The 20,329-nt window shown below is 37.0% G+C and overlaps 1 protein-coding gene across 2 annotated transcripts in view; it reads left to right on the forward strand.

Annotated features, from left to right (window-relative positions):
• Positions 1 to 20,329, forward strand: part of BANK1 (B cell scaffold protein with ankyrin repeats 1) — a 138,078-nt gene that overhangs the window by 32,070 nt on the left and 85,679 nt on the right. For both annotated transcript variants that reach the window (XR_010430056.1, XM_064652000.1), the window contains exons 3-6: positions 3,893 to 4,041; positions 5,234 to 5,372; positions 7,922 to 8,064; positions 15,066 to 15,186. Coding sequence is in view for 1 of the 2 variants with exons in the window: in XM_064652000.1 (XP_064508070.1) it covers positions 3,893 to 4,041; positions 5,234 to 5,372; positions 7,922 to 8,064; positions 15,066 to 15,186 (552 nt within the window). In the remaining variant the exon portion in view is untranslated. The remainder of the gene's footprint in view (positions 1 to 3,892; positions 4,042 to 5,233; positions 5,373 to 7,921; positions 8,065 to 15,065; positions 15,187 to 20,329) is intronic.

The raw sequence follows: 20,329 nt of genomic DNA on the forward strand, positions 1-20,329 counted from the left end.
CCTGATGGAAATGAAGCATTACCCTTTATAATAGATAATAATTCCCAGTAGTACTGCCCTGATTACTCGAGGGAAGATTATAATAGATTTTTCCTTTCTTTTTAGCTTCTAACTCTTAGTGTTGTCTAAGCATCCTTAGATATAGTTAATAATTTCTTATACTTTGATCCTACAAGAAAGGGTCTGGTTTTATTCATCCATTATTTTAATAATTACTGCTACATTTTAAAAACCTCACAGATAGGTCACCATTATATAAAACATTAAAAGAACACATTCACCAAGCAACAAATACCCTTTAATAAATCCTCTCTCTTAGATATTCCAGCATGGTAATGATGTTCCTTTTTTGTTTCTTTTAAGCTAATCTTCACCCTCAGTTGTAAATTCTTGTTAAATGACCATTTTTATTAAAGCCTCCACAATTGATGGAGCTCCCTAGCCATTGCTTTCAGGTTCAAAACAAGAACGTAAAGAGGATTCGTAGTGAAAATGTCCAGAATTTAAGTGTTCAAAAGACTGATACCATCTTCTGCCCACATGAAACAAATGTTGTCTAAAGTGCTCCATTTGTGTTACTACAATTTTATTAATGTAGTATTAGTACCTTTATGAGCTACATTGTTTCACTTAATGCTAACAAGCCACGCCTTGCATAATCTCTGGTGCATTCCTTGTTCAGCATTGATAGACGACATTTCATATGGTTGCTTATGTTCCACATTTTAGGACAGATAGCATGCCACTGCTGGTAGGAATTTGAGTGCCAGAGATGGTGGCTCTGAAGTTTGGTAATTAAATATATAGTAGTGACAATATAGATTGCTGTGGTTCTTGGACTGTTGTACATAGTTCATTGTTTGTCAGGTGGACCTGACATTTAGTGAAAGAGGTCTTGCTTGATGGTTTTTAGCTAATAAATTACTAACCACTTTCAGAGCCAGCAGGGGAATCCCTAATTCTCTTAAATATCCAAGTCTTTGATGTAAAAGCCAAATTTTTCATTTGTCTGTTATTGATATAGCTGTGCTATCCCAATACCGACTGAGTTGAAGTTCTGATACTGTATTTAGATATCACAAGGCATAATAAAAATATTAAAATGCAATTAATAGGGGAGGAAAATGTTATCCTAATTTAAACCAACTTATTAGCACTAGCATTAATAAGTTCTCAGTAGATGAATTATTGGCATTAAAAGGTAAAAGTGACTACTTTATCATCTTCGATAAGTAGAGTGCAGACTGTACAAATAAAGTTGTCATGAACTTCACATAGATTAGAATGCATCTGCATGATCCTTAAAGAACGATCGCTGACAGACGGCTGACATCTGAGAATCCAGTGCCTACCAGATTTGTTATTCATTCCTTTCATTTTGTCAATCTAATAATGAAAGGTTTCTTGTCTCTATGAGACTCCTTTGCCTAAAGTGGCCAAAAAAAATTTCAGAAGCAGCATGCACCTCATGTGAGTTATCTTCTGAAGTGAATTCTATGTGCTTAAGTGTAAGGTTTATGAGTGACTTAAAATGTGAACACGTAATATTCCCAAAGTATGTGCTCTGGGTATACAGTATTATAGAATCATAGGGTGGTTTGTGTTGGAAAGGACCATCTAGCTTCAAACCCCTGGCCGTAGGCAGGAACTCCTTCCACTAGACCAGGTTGCTCAGAGCCCCATCCAACCTGGCCTCGAACACTCCCAGGGATGAGGCATCCACAGCTTCTCTGGGCAACCTATTCAAGTGTCTCAGAACTCTCACTGTAAGGGATTTCTTCCTAGTATCTAATCTAAACCCACCCTCTTTGAGTCTGAAGCCACTCCCCCCTGTCCTATCCCTATATATCCTTGTAAAAGGTCCCTCTCCATCTTTCTAGTAGACCCTGTAAGGCTGCTGTAAAATATCCTACCTGTTTTCCTCAGCGAGGGTTCAGGAATTCCTTTTTCTGAAGGGCGGTGCTAAATAAAGTCTCATCTTCACAGTGATAATCAGAGAAATTAATGTACTTATATTTTGAGCTGGATTATTAAACTGCATTGAACTGTGTGTGGGCTCTCATTTGGAATCAAAATAGCCTTTGTTCAGTGTAGCCTATTTAACTTTTAAACTAAATCAAAGCAAATGGAATCAATACTACTTCCGTAAAGTATGTCTACACATAGGATCAGTGTAATTTTACCAATCTACACTGAATTCACAGCTTAAATTCAGAATTTTTTTACCTTAAAGGCATGAGAGTGTAAGTAGGAGTAGGCTGGGCAGATTTTGCTAGCTGGTGATTGTCACCAAACCCACCTACCTCAGATGTTCAAAGAAACTTTAGCTTCCTTGAGGAAACATGGAAAAATTACTCTCTTTTCTTTTCTATTATTATTTTTCCCCTTTTTCATGAGATCTCTCTAACAATCAAAGCACATTTCTGGAAAAAAATGTCTACATCAGACATAGCATGCCCTGGAATAATTCACTCAGCAGGTACATTTACTATAGTAGTGGTTTATTAAAATCCAAGCAAGGCAGGACTGGTAAGGAAAGAGAATGTTCTGTATCAGATGAACTGGTGCATATGGGGAAAATAAGGGCGATCAAGTGAGAAAAGTAACCGTAAATTTCCAATACTGACACTGGCTAGAAAGGTTTCTGTGCCACTTAGGAGTACTGTGTGGTTTGTGTACCTCAGTCACTTGGGCACTTTTGCAAAAAAACTCAAAATGGCTGTGATACTGTTTGAGCAAAGCCAAATTACTGCTGTTCTGTATTCTGCCCATCACTAATTAATTGTAATATTCTACATCCATTTAAGAGGAAAAGATGTGCCTGAAAATTTCTTCATATCCTTGAATGTAATTGACTGTGAGTATTTCATAATTTACAGTAATACGAGATACTGTGGATGTCTCTCAGGATATTTTCTCATCAGCCAGTCAAGGTTTTAACTCTGAGTTGCATGCAATGATATCAATAATCTAACTAGGTGACTGCAGTATACTGAGTAATCTTGCATGATGAAGAGCTACTGCAGTCCTTTGAGATGGGTGGTGAGAGTGTTTCATACAGGGTAATGGAGTGTCTGGAAAGGAGTAGTAATGACACAGCTGAGAAGTAGCAGGTGTGAAGAATACCTTTGCTAAAACACAGGCTTAGTCAGAGCCCTGCAGATGCAGTCGTCTGTTCTATTTCATCATTAAAATTCTGTGATAAGGTGAAGGATTCACAATGGCTCTTTAGCCTTTTCTGGTACAGCAAAACAGTAAAGAACCTGCTTGCAAGATACTTGTATGACTGGCATAGCATTTCCAAACCCAGATTATCCAATTAAAAAAATGTATGCCTTCCATCCATCATTTTGTCCATTAACGCAGGCAAAGACTCTGGAGGAAATCTGTGCCTACTCTCATAATTACCTGGTCACAGGTATTACTGCCCTCTTGTTAACCCTTCCTGCAGATAGGTGGGTAGATGTTCTAAACATATAGCATGTGTTTGTTTTCATATGGGGAAAGGAAGAGTGCTAAAAGTCCCATTTTATCCTAGTGTATGACAATCTGTTTTTCTGAGACTACAAAACTGACTGATCTCTGTGACCTGGTTGGTCACAATGATTTTGATCTAAAGGCTGTGTCCCTTTTGGTTTTAGTAAAACAAACATATGAGCAGAGCCTGTTCATATAAATTAAGGCTGCAGGATCAGAACTTCAGAGGCAAGCTCTTTGTCAAAGGGGGACACCTCATCACACTTATATTAAAGGAATTTTTCCAGGCTTTCATGCAGTGCCCTTAATGTGACTTCAAATGCCATATGAGTAATTAATTGGAAAACACATCACTGCTGTGTTTTGTTGATTTTGGATTATTAACAATGTTCTCATTCCACATTATTTATTTCAGATCACCAGACTAGCTCTGATATTAATTTGTCAAATGTCAGGGCAGCATCAGAAACAACAGACTTCAGTTCTAAAAATGAGGTACTTTCTAAAAGTTTGGAAACTAAGGAGCAGTCGATATTGGTGCTTCCAAGAAGAGTCTCGTGTGAGGTAAGATTTTTAGATGCTAAAATTTTTGGGATAACGGTCAACATTCATCTCCTCTTCCTTCTGCAATCTCATTCACACCGTATCTGCTATTTGTTTTCAGAATTGTAAAGGGGCCAAAAAGAGAGTGCATTGAGACTACAGTGGGATTTATTTTGCCTTTGTGTCACTTCCGCACTGCAGTCAAAAGATTTGCAAATAAAATAGTTTGGAGATAGCCTCTGAGGTATTTTAGCTCTACTAGATTTATTTGGCAGCTTGAGTAGAAGTATTACTGTCATGAGGGCCTTATAGTTTAAAGGGAGTTTGTAGTCAGACACTTCTTGAGAGATATGCAGTATCTCTTGGCAAGAATCCATGATGGGTGTATGGGTATGTGCATATGTGCCCATACCATGAATTACACAAGTGCTTGTGTGAGCATGTACCTAGTGTGACTTTAAATTAAATCAGAAATATTTATATTATATATGTATATATTTATATATTTATATATGTATCTGCATGCATATTCAATGGACATAAATGTTCATATGTGTTTTTAATCAGTTGCTGTGAGAAATATGTGACAGTGTAAACAGAGGAAGTACAAAATCCACCACTGCATTCCTTTATATAAATGAGTGGCCATGGTCAGATATGGAGGTTGCAGTGTACATGGAATGTCACTCATTTTGCTTGCTATCTGTTTTTTAACGATGACTCACATTATTTCATTGTTGAGCTCAGTACAGTTCTAAGGAAGTAACTTTCCCTCTGGTTCAGGAGGTAGTAGAGGGGTCTTGTCTCACATCGTCTGCTGCCTCTATCTTACTTTCCTGTCAGCTCACTGTAAGAGTTTAAGTGACTCTAAGGTTCTTATTAGGATGGATATCATTTTTCTAGACTATAGAGTGGCCTTAGAAAATGTAACAATTCATCTATGTATGCATTTAAAATACTGTTTCAAGATATTGTTAGGTAAGCTGAATTTAAAATCCTACGTTAATTGTGTCATTTATGTTAGTAAAATACTAAAGGTATTTTTTAGTTAATTATTATCTATTATTTAGAGATAGCATCATGTTTTGGTAGGATGATTTTTTTGCATGAAGGTGTTGGTAAAGGAAAGTTCTTTCAATACACTTTCAATATAATTTTAAATTTTCAGTATAATTTTCTGAAGGACTAATGGGAACACATTTTAATTTTATAGAACTCTGGTGAAATATTCATTCTGTTGAAAGATGAAATAGATGATGAAACTCTAGAAATTGAATTCATATCAGATAATCAACGAATTAGAACACAGACAGCCTCTTGGAATAAGAAGGTCAAGTACGTAAAAGCCCTAGGTAAGAAAAGTATTCTTTACCTTTAAGTAAACTGAAAATTTTCAACTCCCTTCACTTCTTCTGATAAGTAGTTTCACTTCCTGCTATTTTGTAGGTGTTTCCTGTACATGAGTTTTGCATACAGAGCTTTTATTAATAATGCAGAGAAGCAAGGCCTTGTGATTTATGGGAAGCTAGGTTCTCTTAGGTTGGTTTTCTGTGGTTAAATGGCAGGTGGCAGTCTTAAAATGTCATTGATTAGTTACAGATTAATATTCTTCAAAATTACTGCCATAAAATGCAAAGCTAATATTCTTTTCTTATTACTCCATTACTGAAATGTTTCATTTTATATTTAATGCAGTAAATTTGGTTATACTCCTCTCCATAATTCTTACTGATGCAGGAAATAATTTCTTTTCTTTGTTCATATTCATGCCATTTCTCTGTATCACTCAGCTTTGCAGGTTTCTAATGATTTTTTTCCACTGCACCATCCATAACTAGTTGCTAACAGTTTCACTTATTTAACAACAATTTCTCTTAGATCTGTGCAGATTTAATGGCCAAACCTGTCTCCACCGTTTTGATGTGAGTTAAGAATTAAAAAAATTTTCGCCTATGGCTTTAGAGTATAGTTTGCTACTGCACTGCACACTGTGAATTCCCAAAGGAACTTACATAATATTTTATTCTAAAATGATTGCAACAGAACATTAGATAGGAGGAAATACATACATATAAGCTACAATTTTCCACTTCTGGAAAATTGGCTTCTTGGAGCTTGGTTTGGGTAATTCTATGACCTGATGACTTCTGTGACTCAATACTGGTGAGGCCACACCTCGAGTCCTGTGTCCAGTTCTGGGCCCCTCACTGCAAGAAAGACATTGAGATGCTGGAGTGAGTCCAGAGAAGGGCAACAGAACTGGTGAAGGGTCTAGAGAGTAAATCACATGAGGAGCTGAGAGATCTGGGGTTGTTAAGCCTGGAGAAAAGGAGACTCAGGGGAGACCTTATTGCTCTCTACAAATACCTGAAAGGAGGTTGGTATCCAGGTGAGGGTCGGCCTCTTCTCCCAGGTAGCCAGTGACAGGACAAGAAGACCTAGCCTCAAGCTGCGCCAGGGGAGGTTTAGGTTGGACATTAGGAGGAATTTCTTCACAGAAATTGTGATTAGACATTGGAATGGACTGGCCAGGGAGGTAGTGGAGTCACCATCCCTGAAAATGTTCAGGGAATGACTGGACGTGACAAGTCTAGTTGACAAGGTGGTGGTTCAGTCAAAGATTGGGCTCAATGATCTTAAAGATCTTTTCCAACCTAAATGATTCTGTGATTTTCATCCTGAGCACTGTCCTGGGATGATGGTCACACATGGCCTGAAAGGTCTTTATCACTGTGATGGTGCAGATAGCAACCTGTCTGAGAAGTAAATAACCAACAGGCAGCTTTCATCTGTAACTGGATTTCAGAGAACAAAAGCTGAAATCTTCATTCACAGATCTTAAAAGATTCTTCCAAAATTGCTTTGTGAGAACATTGTTGATCACAAGAAGGTTTCCCTAGTGGATGAATAATAAAATATGAACAGTAAATGAAATATGAAAAAAAATTGCAGAGAGCTGTAGCCCAAGTTTAATTTTTATATCACTTGTCCTTAATGATAAATTCATTATTAAATTAATGTCCTTTAAAAGTCTGGAAGAGTTGGAAATTTGGAATTATCCTTTTCTGGTCCAGCTGATCTGATGTTGATAAAAATGTTCTTTTGTTGTTTTTGGTTTGTTTTGGTTTTTTTTTTAAAGCATTTGGTCAGTTTCCATTTAAGTGATTTAACATGATGTTCTATTAGATTAGTTACTCTGGCCCTATTACTCTTCTCCGTTTTCAGGGTTGTCCCTTTCATCACTGTTTTGCGGGGACAGTTAGTATTTTAAGAAAACTGTGCTAGTATGGTCCAGCAGAATGTCTGGCACAATGAATACTAATGAATTGGGAAATGTGCTCATAAAGTAGGCTTGTGCTGCCTGCACAAAGCAAGTCATACTTAAGTAACAGACTCTGAATGCCTCTTTCCTTTTGCTTTTACGAGGTAAACAACTGGAATGGAATTAATTAATTATACTGCAATTTCTTTAGCCTAGCTCAAATGCTATCTTGAGAACCTTGACTGCAATTAAGAAAAACGTTTCAAAAAATGAATAGCAATTACACTATTTGTGATAAATGAACTTTTCCTTAATATGTAGGCATAAGGGAGCTGATTATAGGTCATCAGAGTATGAAGGGAAGTTGGAAATTTTAAGCATTCTGGTTTCATCTCCTTTCTAATGTGAAGCAGTAGAACAGCTTTGCTTTATACATATTTACAAATATGTATTTTCTTTTGTTAGACTGAAAGACCTGAATAAAAAATGGACTACACTGAATCACCTGTTAAATGCAAATCCAGTTCATCAACTCTGCTTTTTCTGTTATATCTTCCTGTTATTTTACTCATTCCCTGAGATCTCTGGTCTGGGACTGTAAAATATCTTCAGCTACTGTTCTGATTTTTGTTTTTTAAGATTTTCCTGCTGGCCCTGTATATGTAAACGTCTACTGTGGGGGAGTCATTAAGACCACAGCACACATTGAGTACTACACCGCACTAGAGGAGATTGAGCCCATTTTAAAGAAGGTGGCTGACCCAATAGCTTTCACTTGTCAGGTAAGTAGACTTCTCAGTTTTTAATTAAAAAAAAAATAGAATGTAAGCTTATATGAACTGAGATAATATGCAATCTTTTGATTACACAGTAATTAGTCATGGCTCAATAATAGGCTCAGGATTAAGAGGCCTGTCTCTGAGATGTCTAGTTGTAAGCATGTCAGGCAAGAGAAAACAAATTTCCTCTTTTCTTGTTTTTGTTTAGAGAGTCATATAAACATCCTTTGTGCTATGTATATGCCCAGTGTACAACGTGCTGCATTACAAAGGATGAAAATAAGAACAAATATTAGTGAAGTCCCTCTCCATTTAAAGTGTTATTTTTCACATGTTCTAAAACCAGTAGAAGCAAGTAATCTTAAACCATATTGTATTTGGAGGGTTATTATTCATTCACCAGCAAATGGGGTTTTTCTGGCATAGCTTGTATGGGAGGCAGTAGATTGCTATTCATATAGAGTCCATTTACAGCTGCTCTATTATCATTCACGTGATTTGCTTGTCGGTTGCCATGCAGATTCTTTGCATGTATTTAGAAAAAAATCAGGTTTTGAGCTGGGTTTCAAATCAGCACAGCAGACTGCAGTGCTCTGCAGCCTGTTCCTTGCCAGTGGCACGTAAGAAATAACAAGAAAAGAAAGCATATATTGAGAAAGGATGGAATCTCAAGTATCATTTGTTGAATGGTGGGTAGCCCAAGCAGACTTGTCATAATGTCTATATTGTAATTGCAAAGCCAGAACAAAAATAATAGTCTGCGTTTCCAGTGCAGACAGTCTCATTTTCCTGTGACAAATCTACCTTGTGCACCACCTAAGGCATTACACTCATAACAAAGGGATTAATAAAAATGATGTATTGCATTATTAGTGTTCTATTAAGGATGGGGTTAGGTTCCTTCCAAGTACAAGTTACTTCTGTTCTAAAAAACAGGCTGTTGCACAAGAAAAATAGTGCAACTCAAAGTACAAATGGGTTCTTAAATTCTTTATAGTAGCTGTCATTCTTTAGCTTGTATTTTGCACTATATCAAAGTAAGCTTCTAACACATTTTCATTTAAACTTTTATGCATAAGTGTGTCATAATGATATAAAAAAATTGTCATTAACATGGTAACCTAGATATCTAAAGCACACATGCTATTTCCACTGGAAAGCTATTTGTGTTATTCAGGAGTTTGACCCTTCATTTAACCAGCATGACTAATATTTAGTAAAACACATGCAATTCAAATCATATTCAAATGCAAAAATAATTCTGTGCAGAGCAGTAGTGCACACCAGGTAATACAGCTGTAGTATTATGACCATTGGTTATGTTTAACAATTTCCTCACCTTTACTCATCTGGATAATAAGCATGAGTTTAAATGAGGTGACACTGTTTATCTGCTGTCATTTTTATTGTTTTGGTAACTGAAAATTAATGCCAAGAAAATTTTTATAATTGGGTAAGTTCTACAGTCCACACAATATCAGGGCTACTCTGTGGCAAGGTATACTAATGGTAATTCTTTTGTAAGTGTACTATGGTTGGAAAATTTGTCATATTTAATGGTACCTGCTGAGCCACAGAGTGAGGTACACTAACTAGCTAGGCAGCTAAAATATTTCTACAAACTTTTTAAATAAGCTTTCATGTTAACCTGATTTAATGTCAATAAGATGCATCATAAATATGCAATTTACAGAACATAATTTAGCTTAATCTTTAAATATGTTCACAAAAGGAAAAACAAAACAGACTTGATACTAATTAGAATTCCCATCAAGTAACAGGAGTAATAGTAACTTTTATTTAACCAGGATAATTAAAACCTTTGAGACTATCAGCTTATTTGCAAAAATATCCTGGGGCAACAGGCGTTTATCTATGCAAAGTAACAATCAAACACAATGGAAAACAAAACTGATATAAAATAGAAAAGCTTACAGCAATTATTGATCAAAGCAATATCACTCTGTGGTTCAAAGGAAAGTTCAAGATTTTCACAAGTGCTTGCAATCTGAAAAGTATCTCCTTTTTAAAATTCTGTGATGAAAGCAGATTGCTACAGTACTGCATACCAAAGACACAGTGCTTTGGTAAAATGCTTTCATTGTATTCTGCATTGTCTTGCCAACCTTTTCAACTCCTTTGAGATGTTCCACTTTGTCCCCCAGTAAAGCCAAACAGATAGACAAAACCCAACAAATAGACTTACAGCTATCCATTCATTTTACCAATGGTCAGGTCAGTTCATATATCTTGCTGGGAGACTAACAAAGTGTGGTACCGCTGCATTTATGAATCTGGTTTTGCAGAACAGTTAAAGATTGACATTAGCTAAAGTTTAGATTAAACGTAATCTAAGATTTTAGGAATTATGGCTTTGGATAAAATTCTTTGCTACGTCTGACAGATTGTAATTTTCTGTGTTCCCAATTTGTCTGAATTTAAAACACATTTACCAATATCAGCAAGCCATTTTAAGCAACCAAATAAATATTTAAAATGTAATGAAATACATAAAGCAAATTAAATAAGTTTCTTTGCATAAGTTTCAAAAGAAAAAACCTGAAATTTTATAGTAAAGTAGGAAGAGTTGGGATCATAATAACTGAATCATAATGCTAAATGACCTTGCTATAAGAATATAGGAGGGTGCAGGTTGGCTAAGGGCCATGATTTTTGGTTCTCTCCTTTTTATATAATTCTACATTAAAGAAACTCTTAGGGAGTTTATGTTCTCACAGTAACCCAATGTACAGACTGATTTTAAGGTTCTTAAAACTCATAATTAAACTTCATATTTCATTTTTTACTTCTCATCAGCTTCTTATTTCAGCATGCTGGATTTACATGCTGCATTGTTTTTTCTATCTGATTTTCAACCAAATGGAGTTATTGGTTCAGTTATTTAGTGTTGGAGTTTACTGGTACAAATTTATTAGGTTAAAAAAAAAAATTGAAACAAGGTAATATCCTTATTACTGAAATTGTTACATTCATGTTAGTTTGAGTGACTTAGAATATCTGGAGAGATTAAGGAAGTCTTTGTGACAAACTTTGGTTGAATAATACTGCTATGATTATGAGATACTTGGTATCATAGATGATGTTTTTATCATAGTCATCAAACAGGATTCCAGTTACGGTGCATATCGGAAAAGAAGAATGAAAATAAACTGCAGCCTTTAAACTTGTAAAAACCTGTATGACTTATGTGGTGATATTATGTATGCGCCTTCACCTGATCCCCAGAGATACTTCCTTTAAAACTGTATTTAATATTTCAATCTTCTCAGCCACGTCAGCAGCTGTTATTTTAAAATGTTTCTTTCTTTTCCTCTAGGTATGAAAGCTCTCCATATTCTATCACTGCCTAAAATTGTCAGAAATGCCCGAGTGATTTTTAAACCTAGCCCATTCTCTTTGGCAGAAGTAATCTAGATATGGAAGTGCATATAAAGTAGTGTCTGATATGTAAGAACTACTGGAGAAGTTCATCTTTATGTAAATGTAACCTTGTTAGTACTGCTAAAGCCAGTGTGGAATACATTAATTTAGTGACTGTGTATGCTGCATTTCAGTGGCACAGATTTTCAGGACTTGGTGAGCAGTTACTAAAGAAAGCAGATAGTCTTATTCACAAAAGTAGCAAAACGTGTTCTTGGTCTCCTTTTTGAAGGATGTTTTTGGAAGCCCAGGTGTGATGATCAGCACTTGGGGCTTCTCGGTTCACAGCTGTGTCCTGTTGCTCTGAAAAGGAGTGAGGGAAGGGAGATGGTGCCTGGGGAGGTACTACTGAGTTAAGTTGTTGGGGACGAGCTCTGGAGCAAGTAGTGGTGTTTGCAGAAGGACCAAGCTTCCAGACCTCCAAGAGTGAAGCAGAGAACAGCTGACTGTGCTGCAGAGACCATGGGAAGCATTGCTTACAAACTCACTAGCTTAATTCTGTGTGGCTGCAAGGACACTGGGGGAAGTAGCACTTTTACTTCTTTTCTGTCACATTGTAGGTCTTTATTCAGATAAAATATGGGCTTCCTCAAACTCCTGACTGGGTCAGTGTTCCCTTGCAGGGCTTAATTTTAAATACCATTCTACTTCTGTTGGCTTTGGTGAACTTTCAACATGAACTTTAGGTTTGTAGTTTTGGTGAGATTTCTGGGGAAGATTTGACAGTCCTATAGAAAGCCATGTAGGGTATATTAAAATATGTAAGTGCAGCATAGTTTGAGTCTGTGAGATATCTGGAGCAGGAATGGGCAGTAAAGTAAAAGGCTCTAAACTGAATTCCTTCCTGGGGAAGTGACCTTTATGTTGGTATGGAGCTGGGTAGTGCACAGTGGTCCTATTGCTAGTTCTGTTTCACTGTTGTTTCTACTATTAGCTTCACACAAGTACTGAAATGGGCCCTCCGGTATGTGATATAAAAGACGTTAACATAGATTTATTCGTTTGTTGTGGAGGGGGTTTTTTGGTTTTTGTTTGGTTGGGGTTTTTTTAATAATTAATCTAGATTTTCATTTTGTGTCTTTTTGTAGAGTAGCAGAAAAGAGCTACTTGTTATGGTTTAGTTAGCAATGTAGCTTGTTAAATCAGTGCTTGAGTCTTCAGATTTTAGATCCCTGGAGTAAGAGAAAAAAAAAATTGAGGTGGAAAACTTGAAGAAAATTGCACTGGTAACTCTATAAGAAGTGTATGGTGCTTAACTTGGAAATCATAGAAATGGATAGCCTGGAAGGCCTGTTAAGGTATGAGAAATTTAGCTCTAATTTAATCTATTTAGTTTGGGAGATCACGCAGCCTAATGTCTGTCTCAACAGCTTGTAAAAGCCAAGCTAGCCTGATGTGGTTAACTATGCAACTGTGTGTGTGGCCTTAAAAATTTTACTGCAAGTTCCTGAAGTTGTGTGTACTTCTCAGTTCAAGAACTTGTTCCATCTCAGGTTGTACAACATTATTTTATTCCATGTAAATTTGATTGTCTCAGAGTGAAGTAAGAGCTATGCATTCTTAAGGTACTCCTCCCCTAGATTTCTGACTGAATAAAAGGAATAAGGAAGGGTTCTTGCCTCAGCTCATATTAAAAAGCAGAAGAGCTGTCTAGGCAAGATTACTCAGTGCTTGCTGAAAAGAGACTATGGGATATTTATTTGGCTTTGATATACAAGGCAAGTCTGAAATGGACTCTGTCTGAAAATGCTCCTCTGGATGCAGATGTTCTTGTGGTGTTTTTTTCATTGTTTTGTTTGTTCTTTTTTTTTTTTAAACAGAGAAAGTTAGATAGGTAGCAAAATGTGTAAGGGATGTCCCTGCCATTTTAAATGGAGATGTAAAAATATTGCTTTGGGTTTAGTTTGTCTAGAAGCCCACCTAAATTCTTATTCTCTATATATTGGAATTTCTGCTGTATAGTTGCTTCAGTGAATACCAGTGGTTTTGAGCCTCTTTCTTTATGATGCAATATCTTCATACACACTCATCTGAGGTAGTTCCTGTGTTGTTACTTGGTTTTGTCCTACTCTAGATTGAACTTTATGAAGGTAGTACCAATGAAGATATCATATCTAAGAAGACCTACTTGGAACAAGAGAGAATAGAATGGTTTCTTAACTTCCTCATTCTTCTTAATAATTTGTAAATATAATGTTGTTTTTCATGTTAATAGTTTGGAGGGTTTATAGATATTTGGGAGGTTCTGCACATGCTTTCTGGTACTCAGGTTGAATTTTTATTCTAGAATGAGTTTTAAAGATCTTTTTTTCCTAGGCAGAGACTTTTTTTAATGTTTATTGCTTTGGTTATTGAAGATTAATTTATGTATTCATCATTATTGAATAAAAAATACAGAGAATGTAATATGACAGTACATTCTGTACATATAGTACAAAAATTATGAAAAGAAATATGATGGGTTTTATGTATTATAATATTGGAAGGGCCGCGGTTAATTATGGGAAAAATAAACAATCATATTGTTAGCTTCCTACCTGCACAGACTTCTAATTCTGAGTAGGAATCAGATGAAAATTATATCCTGCCTGTGCATTCAACATTTTCTTGTCACATCATACTTACTTTCTCATTCCCTTTTAACAGCCTTGGGAATTAAACTTCATGTTTCATCAGGAGACCCCTCTGTCCTTTTTCTCCTCAGCATGTCAGTCACAGAGTTTCTTTTTAAGTTCATATGCTAAGCATGTCTGCAGATGTTCCCTTTTAGTGATCCCCAAATTGTCTTGACCAGAAACAGTTCAACTGTGGGAAGGCAAACTTTAATGCAGGGCTGCTCACATCTGAGCAGAGTAAACCAACTCCCCTCACGTGCCTGTCTGCTGTGGCTGAGCAACTTTTGGTGCCTGGTGCAGCACAGACTGGACTAGCACTGTAGTACTATGTGTAAAATGTCCTTACTGTTCAGATCACTGTAGTTGTGCTTTTCTTGTCATGCCAAGCAAAGAAATACTTAATTATGGCTACCTTGAAAGTCATTAGGAATAGATCTTGGCCTTCTGTCCAGGAGGAGATAATCCAAAAAAGATCTCATGGCAGTAAGTGAGAATTTCCCTTGTCTAAAGACTATGTGTTTATTAGTAAACTAATCTATCTGGTTGATATCAGTTTCTTATTCTGTCAGCAATGTTAAGCCTTGGCTGATGGAACTGAAGCTGTTTCCTACCTAGACAAGTCCACAATCTTAATGTAAAGGTTTTGGGTAACAGAGTTACTATGAACTCATCCTGAATTACTGCTGTAGTAAAACATAAATCCTTGTACCTCATCCAGAAGTTTTTAAGTGATGGCTGAACTTATGTTATTATAAATGTTTTTCTGCAGTTGAATCATGTTGTCATGATTCTTCTATATTAGAATATCCCTTGTATAGTTTTCAAAAACTATGCTGCTCTTACTAAGAGTGAGTACTGTTTTGAGTAATTTAATTCACCAGCACTTGGAGGATAAAGTTGAAAATACATATGCAACAAATGCACTAATTTTTTTTTTCTTTTAAGTAGACATTGAAGTTTTCTTCTGTAGAGAAGGTGGACAATGTTCTGACTTTGTTATTGAAAAGCAAAGTATCTACTTATGAATTCAGCCCATTCCAAAGTGGAGAAGAGCATCGCCAACAAGCTGGTGAGTCACTTTTTCTAGGCATTGATTTTTGTTACTGATGCTATGGTTAGTACATAAAAATATTAATAAGACAATCTTTAAGTATGTAAAGTCACTAGTGAAATGGAGGAATCCACTAAACACAGTGTGTTTATTGGGAAAAAGAATTCTGTAAATCATTACTTCATGACTCAGTACTATGCTTGTCTGGATTTTTGATCAGCGTTGGATCAAGTGCAAGTTGACAGCTTTACAGCTGAGCACATTTATACTAGTGGAGAAAACAAAGTAGTGTGGAAATGCCTGTACGTTATATGTTTTTTACTAATTGCTCTTTTGCAATGCAATCTAGACTTCTCTTTTCCAAGTTTGGAGACAATCTGAAAGATTTCTCTATCTGAAGAGAACAGATGGCTTTTGAACTTAGCACTGAACTTCTCCATTCAGTTTTAGTACCCATGCACTTAATGATTTCCATTATTTGTGGCAAAAATATAATTTTATTTTTCTTAATTTTTTAAAAAAGGCATCCCAGTGAGTTAAATAGGGTTTCTTTATACAGTAAATACACTATATGCAAAATTCAGTCATGTATCAACAGAAGCTACTGTTGAGGGCCCTGGTTGAATTCACTGACCACTTATTAAGGATCCAAATTGGTTTGCAATAAACCAAGAGTGTGATTATTTAGCTTGTGTTTTGAAAGCATCATTATGAGGTTATTTCAAATGTGTGTTAGACCTCAGCTTTCCTAAGAAACTTCTGGGGAAAAACAATGCTCAAGAAAATGTGTTTCCCTTCCACAATACTTGAGAAGGATGTGTTTGAGCTGTTGCTTGGCTCCTATTTTGTGTAGCTGGATTGTGGTTTTACAAGAAAATAAGCTCTCTACAGTCAAGTACAACATAACACTTCTCATAACCAAATACAACAAGTTTTAGAGGTAGCTTTACTGTGATTGCTATCATGCTTTCTTTCCTTTTCAGCAGTTTCTTTGTTGATGCAATTCACCCCTCTGTACTAGAAATAATTGATTCTACTTGTAATCAAAAAAATGAGCTTAAATGTCAAAGTTAGTGGAAGCAAATAATTGAGGCACCTGTCCTTGACATTTTCCTTTGTAAGATTGCAGGATGGGGGTGTACAGGACACATTCAAGAGTCATTCCCAATGTGAAATGTTAGTTCTGATGAACAAAAGATTTTCTGCTTCTCTAGCAACCAGTTAGATCTGGGCATGCTTTTGAACATTGAGAATACTTACCAATCTGCTATCCTCCCCCAAAAGGCCGGTACAGTTCAAGAGCAAGTTGACTGCTTATGAGCTTGAGCCAAGTAGTGACCTTCTTAAAATGAACTGGTTTAATATATGCACAAAAAGAAGGTAGTAAGTTAGATGCCTAGATTCTTCATTAAAGAAAGATGTGGTTGCAGAGCTGGCAACACTCAGAATGTGGGAGGTCTGTGTTCTGATCCCTCTTCTGCCTGAAAAGTATATAAATCTGCATCTTTGACTCCCTATAACAGCATCCCAAACAGGCACTTAACATGTCCAGTAGGGAACTAAAGAAGGTCAAACTTGCAGCATGAGGCATAGATAAGAGAAACCTTTTTCTGTGTGGTTCTACATTGATGCTATATTTTAACTTTATAGTTAGCACATCAGGGTACTGTTCATAAATTGCTGTGCTTGAAAGTTCAATATGAGCTCAAAGTGAACCAATAATGAAGAACTTATGTTATTTTTATTGGGGAACTAATTAATTGTGTGGCTTGACTTCTCACAAAGTGAGATTAAAAACTTGGCAGTGTAGAACTAACTGTAAAATACTGGTGATATAATGAAAGAATAAAATGCAATGTGATGCTTGCCTGTGTTGACATCATGAGATGCATGTTTCCTTACATAATTTTTCAAGAGCCACTCCCATCCCCAGAGTGGCTGTTCAACATTTTTTTTCGCATGATGATGCAGTACTTGTGAGCAGTCAGTGTCTAGGATGACAAAGTCAAGATAGATGGCAAAGATGCAAAAATGTGACTAAAGCTGGAGGTACTGTCTGGAATATTGTACAGTCTGTACCAAATTGATTTCAGGATACGTTGTATATATATTATTGCTTTGTATTCTACTAATACAATCCAGTAAAAGCATACTAACAAACCAAACTTATATTTCAACGTATTTCTTGATAAATATTGCTGTTTTTCATGGGAAGCTCTTATTCTGCTCATGAATCCTCAGATTTGAGAATTCCTACTGCATTAATTCCTGTCCAAGAAATGGCAATCTACTTGAGAAAAAACTGGGGGTTTTTCCACTATTAATTAATTTTCATTTCTTTAAAAATTATATATTATTGCTTCTCTGATTAAACTTAAACATCAAGGGTTATAAACATTAAGGGTCTGAATTCGCTTTGTAGAAAATGCTGTGTTTTCTCTTCTAACACTGCTAGCAACGTAGAAAATCTTATCCTGATTTCTGTAATTCTTTCTTTCAAGCTGAAACATCTATCCCAAAAGAAGAACTAACTGACTGGATTTTCAGCTGCTAGCAAAATAATGGAGGGGAGGAAAGGGATTGGCACTGTAGAAGTCACCTTAAGTGCCTATTTAAATTGCTAAAAAAATCATGTCCTGTTGCAATAATTTTGGAAATAAAGGAAGTATGTCTTACAAGATCTACAGAAAGATCACTGCAGGCTGCTCTGTTTGCTTATTACAATTTTATGAAAATTCCCACAGGCTAAGACAGTGCTACAATACAGTAATATTAGATTTTATGCTCTGCTTTATAGCTGAGGTTTTCCAGAATTCTCTGCAGAGAAGGGTAGAGAAGGGATTGTGACAGGACGAAACTTAGAGAGCATCAGTTCCCTCTTAACCTTGTGCAAGTCAAATAAAACTTAATTAAAAACAAGCACGGATCTTAATGTTAATTGAAAGTTGAAGAAGCCATCTTAAAGCACTTAAAAATATACCACTTGAGACTTTACCATTTCCTTCCTGCTTGTGATGACCAGCTAACTAGTTCTTAGTGTAGGTGCCAAACAGCCACAGCTTTTCTTTATTAACATTCTCCAGTGGAAGCAAGGTCAAGTGACATGGGAAGAATTCAGAGATGCTGCTTGCCCCTGTAGGGAGAAAATTCATGTGGCCAAAGCTCAGTTGGAGTTGAAGCTGACCAGAAATGTGGGGGACAAGTTTTTTCAAATACATTAATGGCAATAGGCAGAAATATCATTGGCTGGTTCCAAGATGAGGACGGTCACCTCACAAACAGGGATAAGATAAAGACTGAGATAAAGCCGAGGTGTTTAATGCTTTCTTTGCCTCCGTCTTCAACACGGATGATAGACCAAGGGGGTCTCAGTGCCCTGAGCTGGAGGACCATGACTGCAAGAATGATCAACTCCTACTTGACCCTGAGCTTGCTGCTCCATCTGTGGGTCCTAATGGGATTCATCCCAGAATCCTGGGATGAAGAGCTGGCTGATGCCATTGGATAACCTCTGTTGATGATTTTTGAGCAGTCTTGGGAATCCAGAGAGGTCCCAGCTGACTGGAAGCTGGTGAACATTGTCCCAGTTTGCAAGGTCAAGAAGGAGGAGCCTGGAAACTACAGGCCTGTCAGTCTCACTTCAGTGCCTGCTACAGTTATGGAGGAGATTATTCTGGGAGGTATTGAAAAACACTTGAAAGACAATGCAGTTATTGGTCACAGCCAGCAAGGCTTCGTGAGAGGAAAGTCCTGCTTATCAAACCTCATTTCCTTCTATGACAAGGTAACTCACCTAGCTGATCAAGGGAAGCCAGTTGATGTAATCTTTTTGAATTTCAGTAAAGGTTTTGATACTGTCTCTCACAGGATCCTTCTGAACAAAATGTTCAGCACACAGCTGGATAAACACATCTTGTGGTGGGTGAGCAGTTGGCTCGGGGGTCGAGCACAGAGGCTAACAGTGAATGGGGTAACATCAGACTGGTGACCTGTCACTAGTGGGGTTCCACAGGGCTCCATCTTAGGCCCTGTGCTCTTCAACAGCTTCATAAATGACTTAGACACAGGACTGAAAGGGATACTGAACAAGTTTGCAGATGACACAAAACTGGGAGGAGCTGTTGACTCCCTCAAAGGCAGGGAGGCCCTGCAGAGAGACCTCGACAAATTAGAGAACTGGGCGATTGCCAACCATGTGATGTTCTACAAGGGACAGTGCCAGATTCTGCATCTGGGATGGGGCAACCCTGGATGTTCATACAGACTGGGGCTGGAAAGCAGCTGCTTGATGGCAAGTTGAATATGAGTCAGTAGTGCCCTGGCAGCCAGGAGGGCCAACCGTGTCCTGGGGACATCAGGCAAAGCATCACCAGCCAGTCGAGGGAGGGGATTGTCCTGCTCTGCTCTGCACTGGTACAGCCTCACCTTGAATATTGTGTACAGTTTTGGGCACTGCTGTATGGCTTTTAAAGTATTCCTACCTAACAACGGCCTTTTTTTTCTACTTACTACAGGGAGCAATATAAAAAAAAGTTTAGTTTATGAAATTGATTTATTGATTTTTACATCCTCTATGGCTGGCAGAGGTATTTAGTTTCCTAATGATGTAGTCTCTGTAATGTTCAAAGAATGTAAGTGTAGGAGTCCTGGTTGAATATCAAACCCAGCTAGGAAGGAGTTGAGTGGTGACCAGGAAAAACACCTGAAGTGCAAAGGAGCCCAAGGGATTTTGGAATACCTCTGTTTTGTGTTACTTTAAAAATGCACATATAAGCCCAGAGCAGGCTTATGAATGCCACCTACTCTTCTTTTCTTTGTGTTGAAGAAATCATAGCATCCAGTCTATTGGTAATATAGTCTTGTTTCCCCTTTCAGATTTGTAACCAATTATTTTAGGTTTCATTAGTATGAGTGGAAATTCTTTTGGAACATGTTATTAATACTTTGTCAAACCTCTTTTTAATGACTGTATTTAACCTTCTCATGTCTGCTAGCAGGGTGAAAACTATTGATTAGGGTTCATATAAGTTACTCCAGCCTTAGAATTACTTGCATACATTTTTACTGCTCATGTGACAGCCGCTTAGTTTGCTATATATTTGCCTCAGTCTGTGATGGGGGGGTTAGTGTTTCCCTGCAGCTGGAAAAGTATAGATAAAAA

The sequence above is a fragment of the Pseudopipra pipra genome, chromosome 4 (assembly GCF_036250125.1).
Source record: "Pseudopipra pipra isolate bDixPip1 chromosome 4, bDixPip1.hap1, whole genome shotgun sequence".
Lineage (NCBI taxonomy): Eukaryota > Metazoa > Chordata > Aves > Passeriformes > Pipridae > Pseudopipra > Pseudopipra pipra.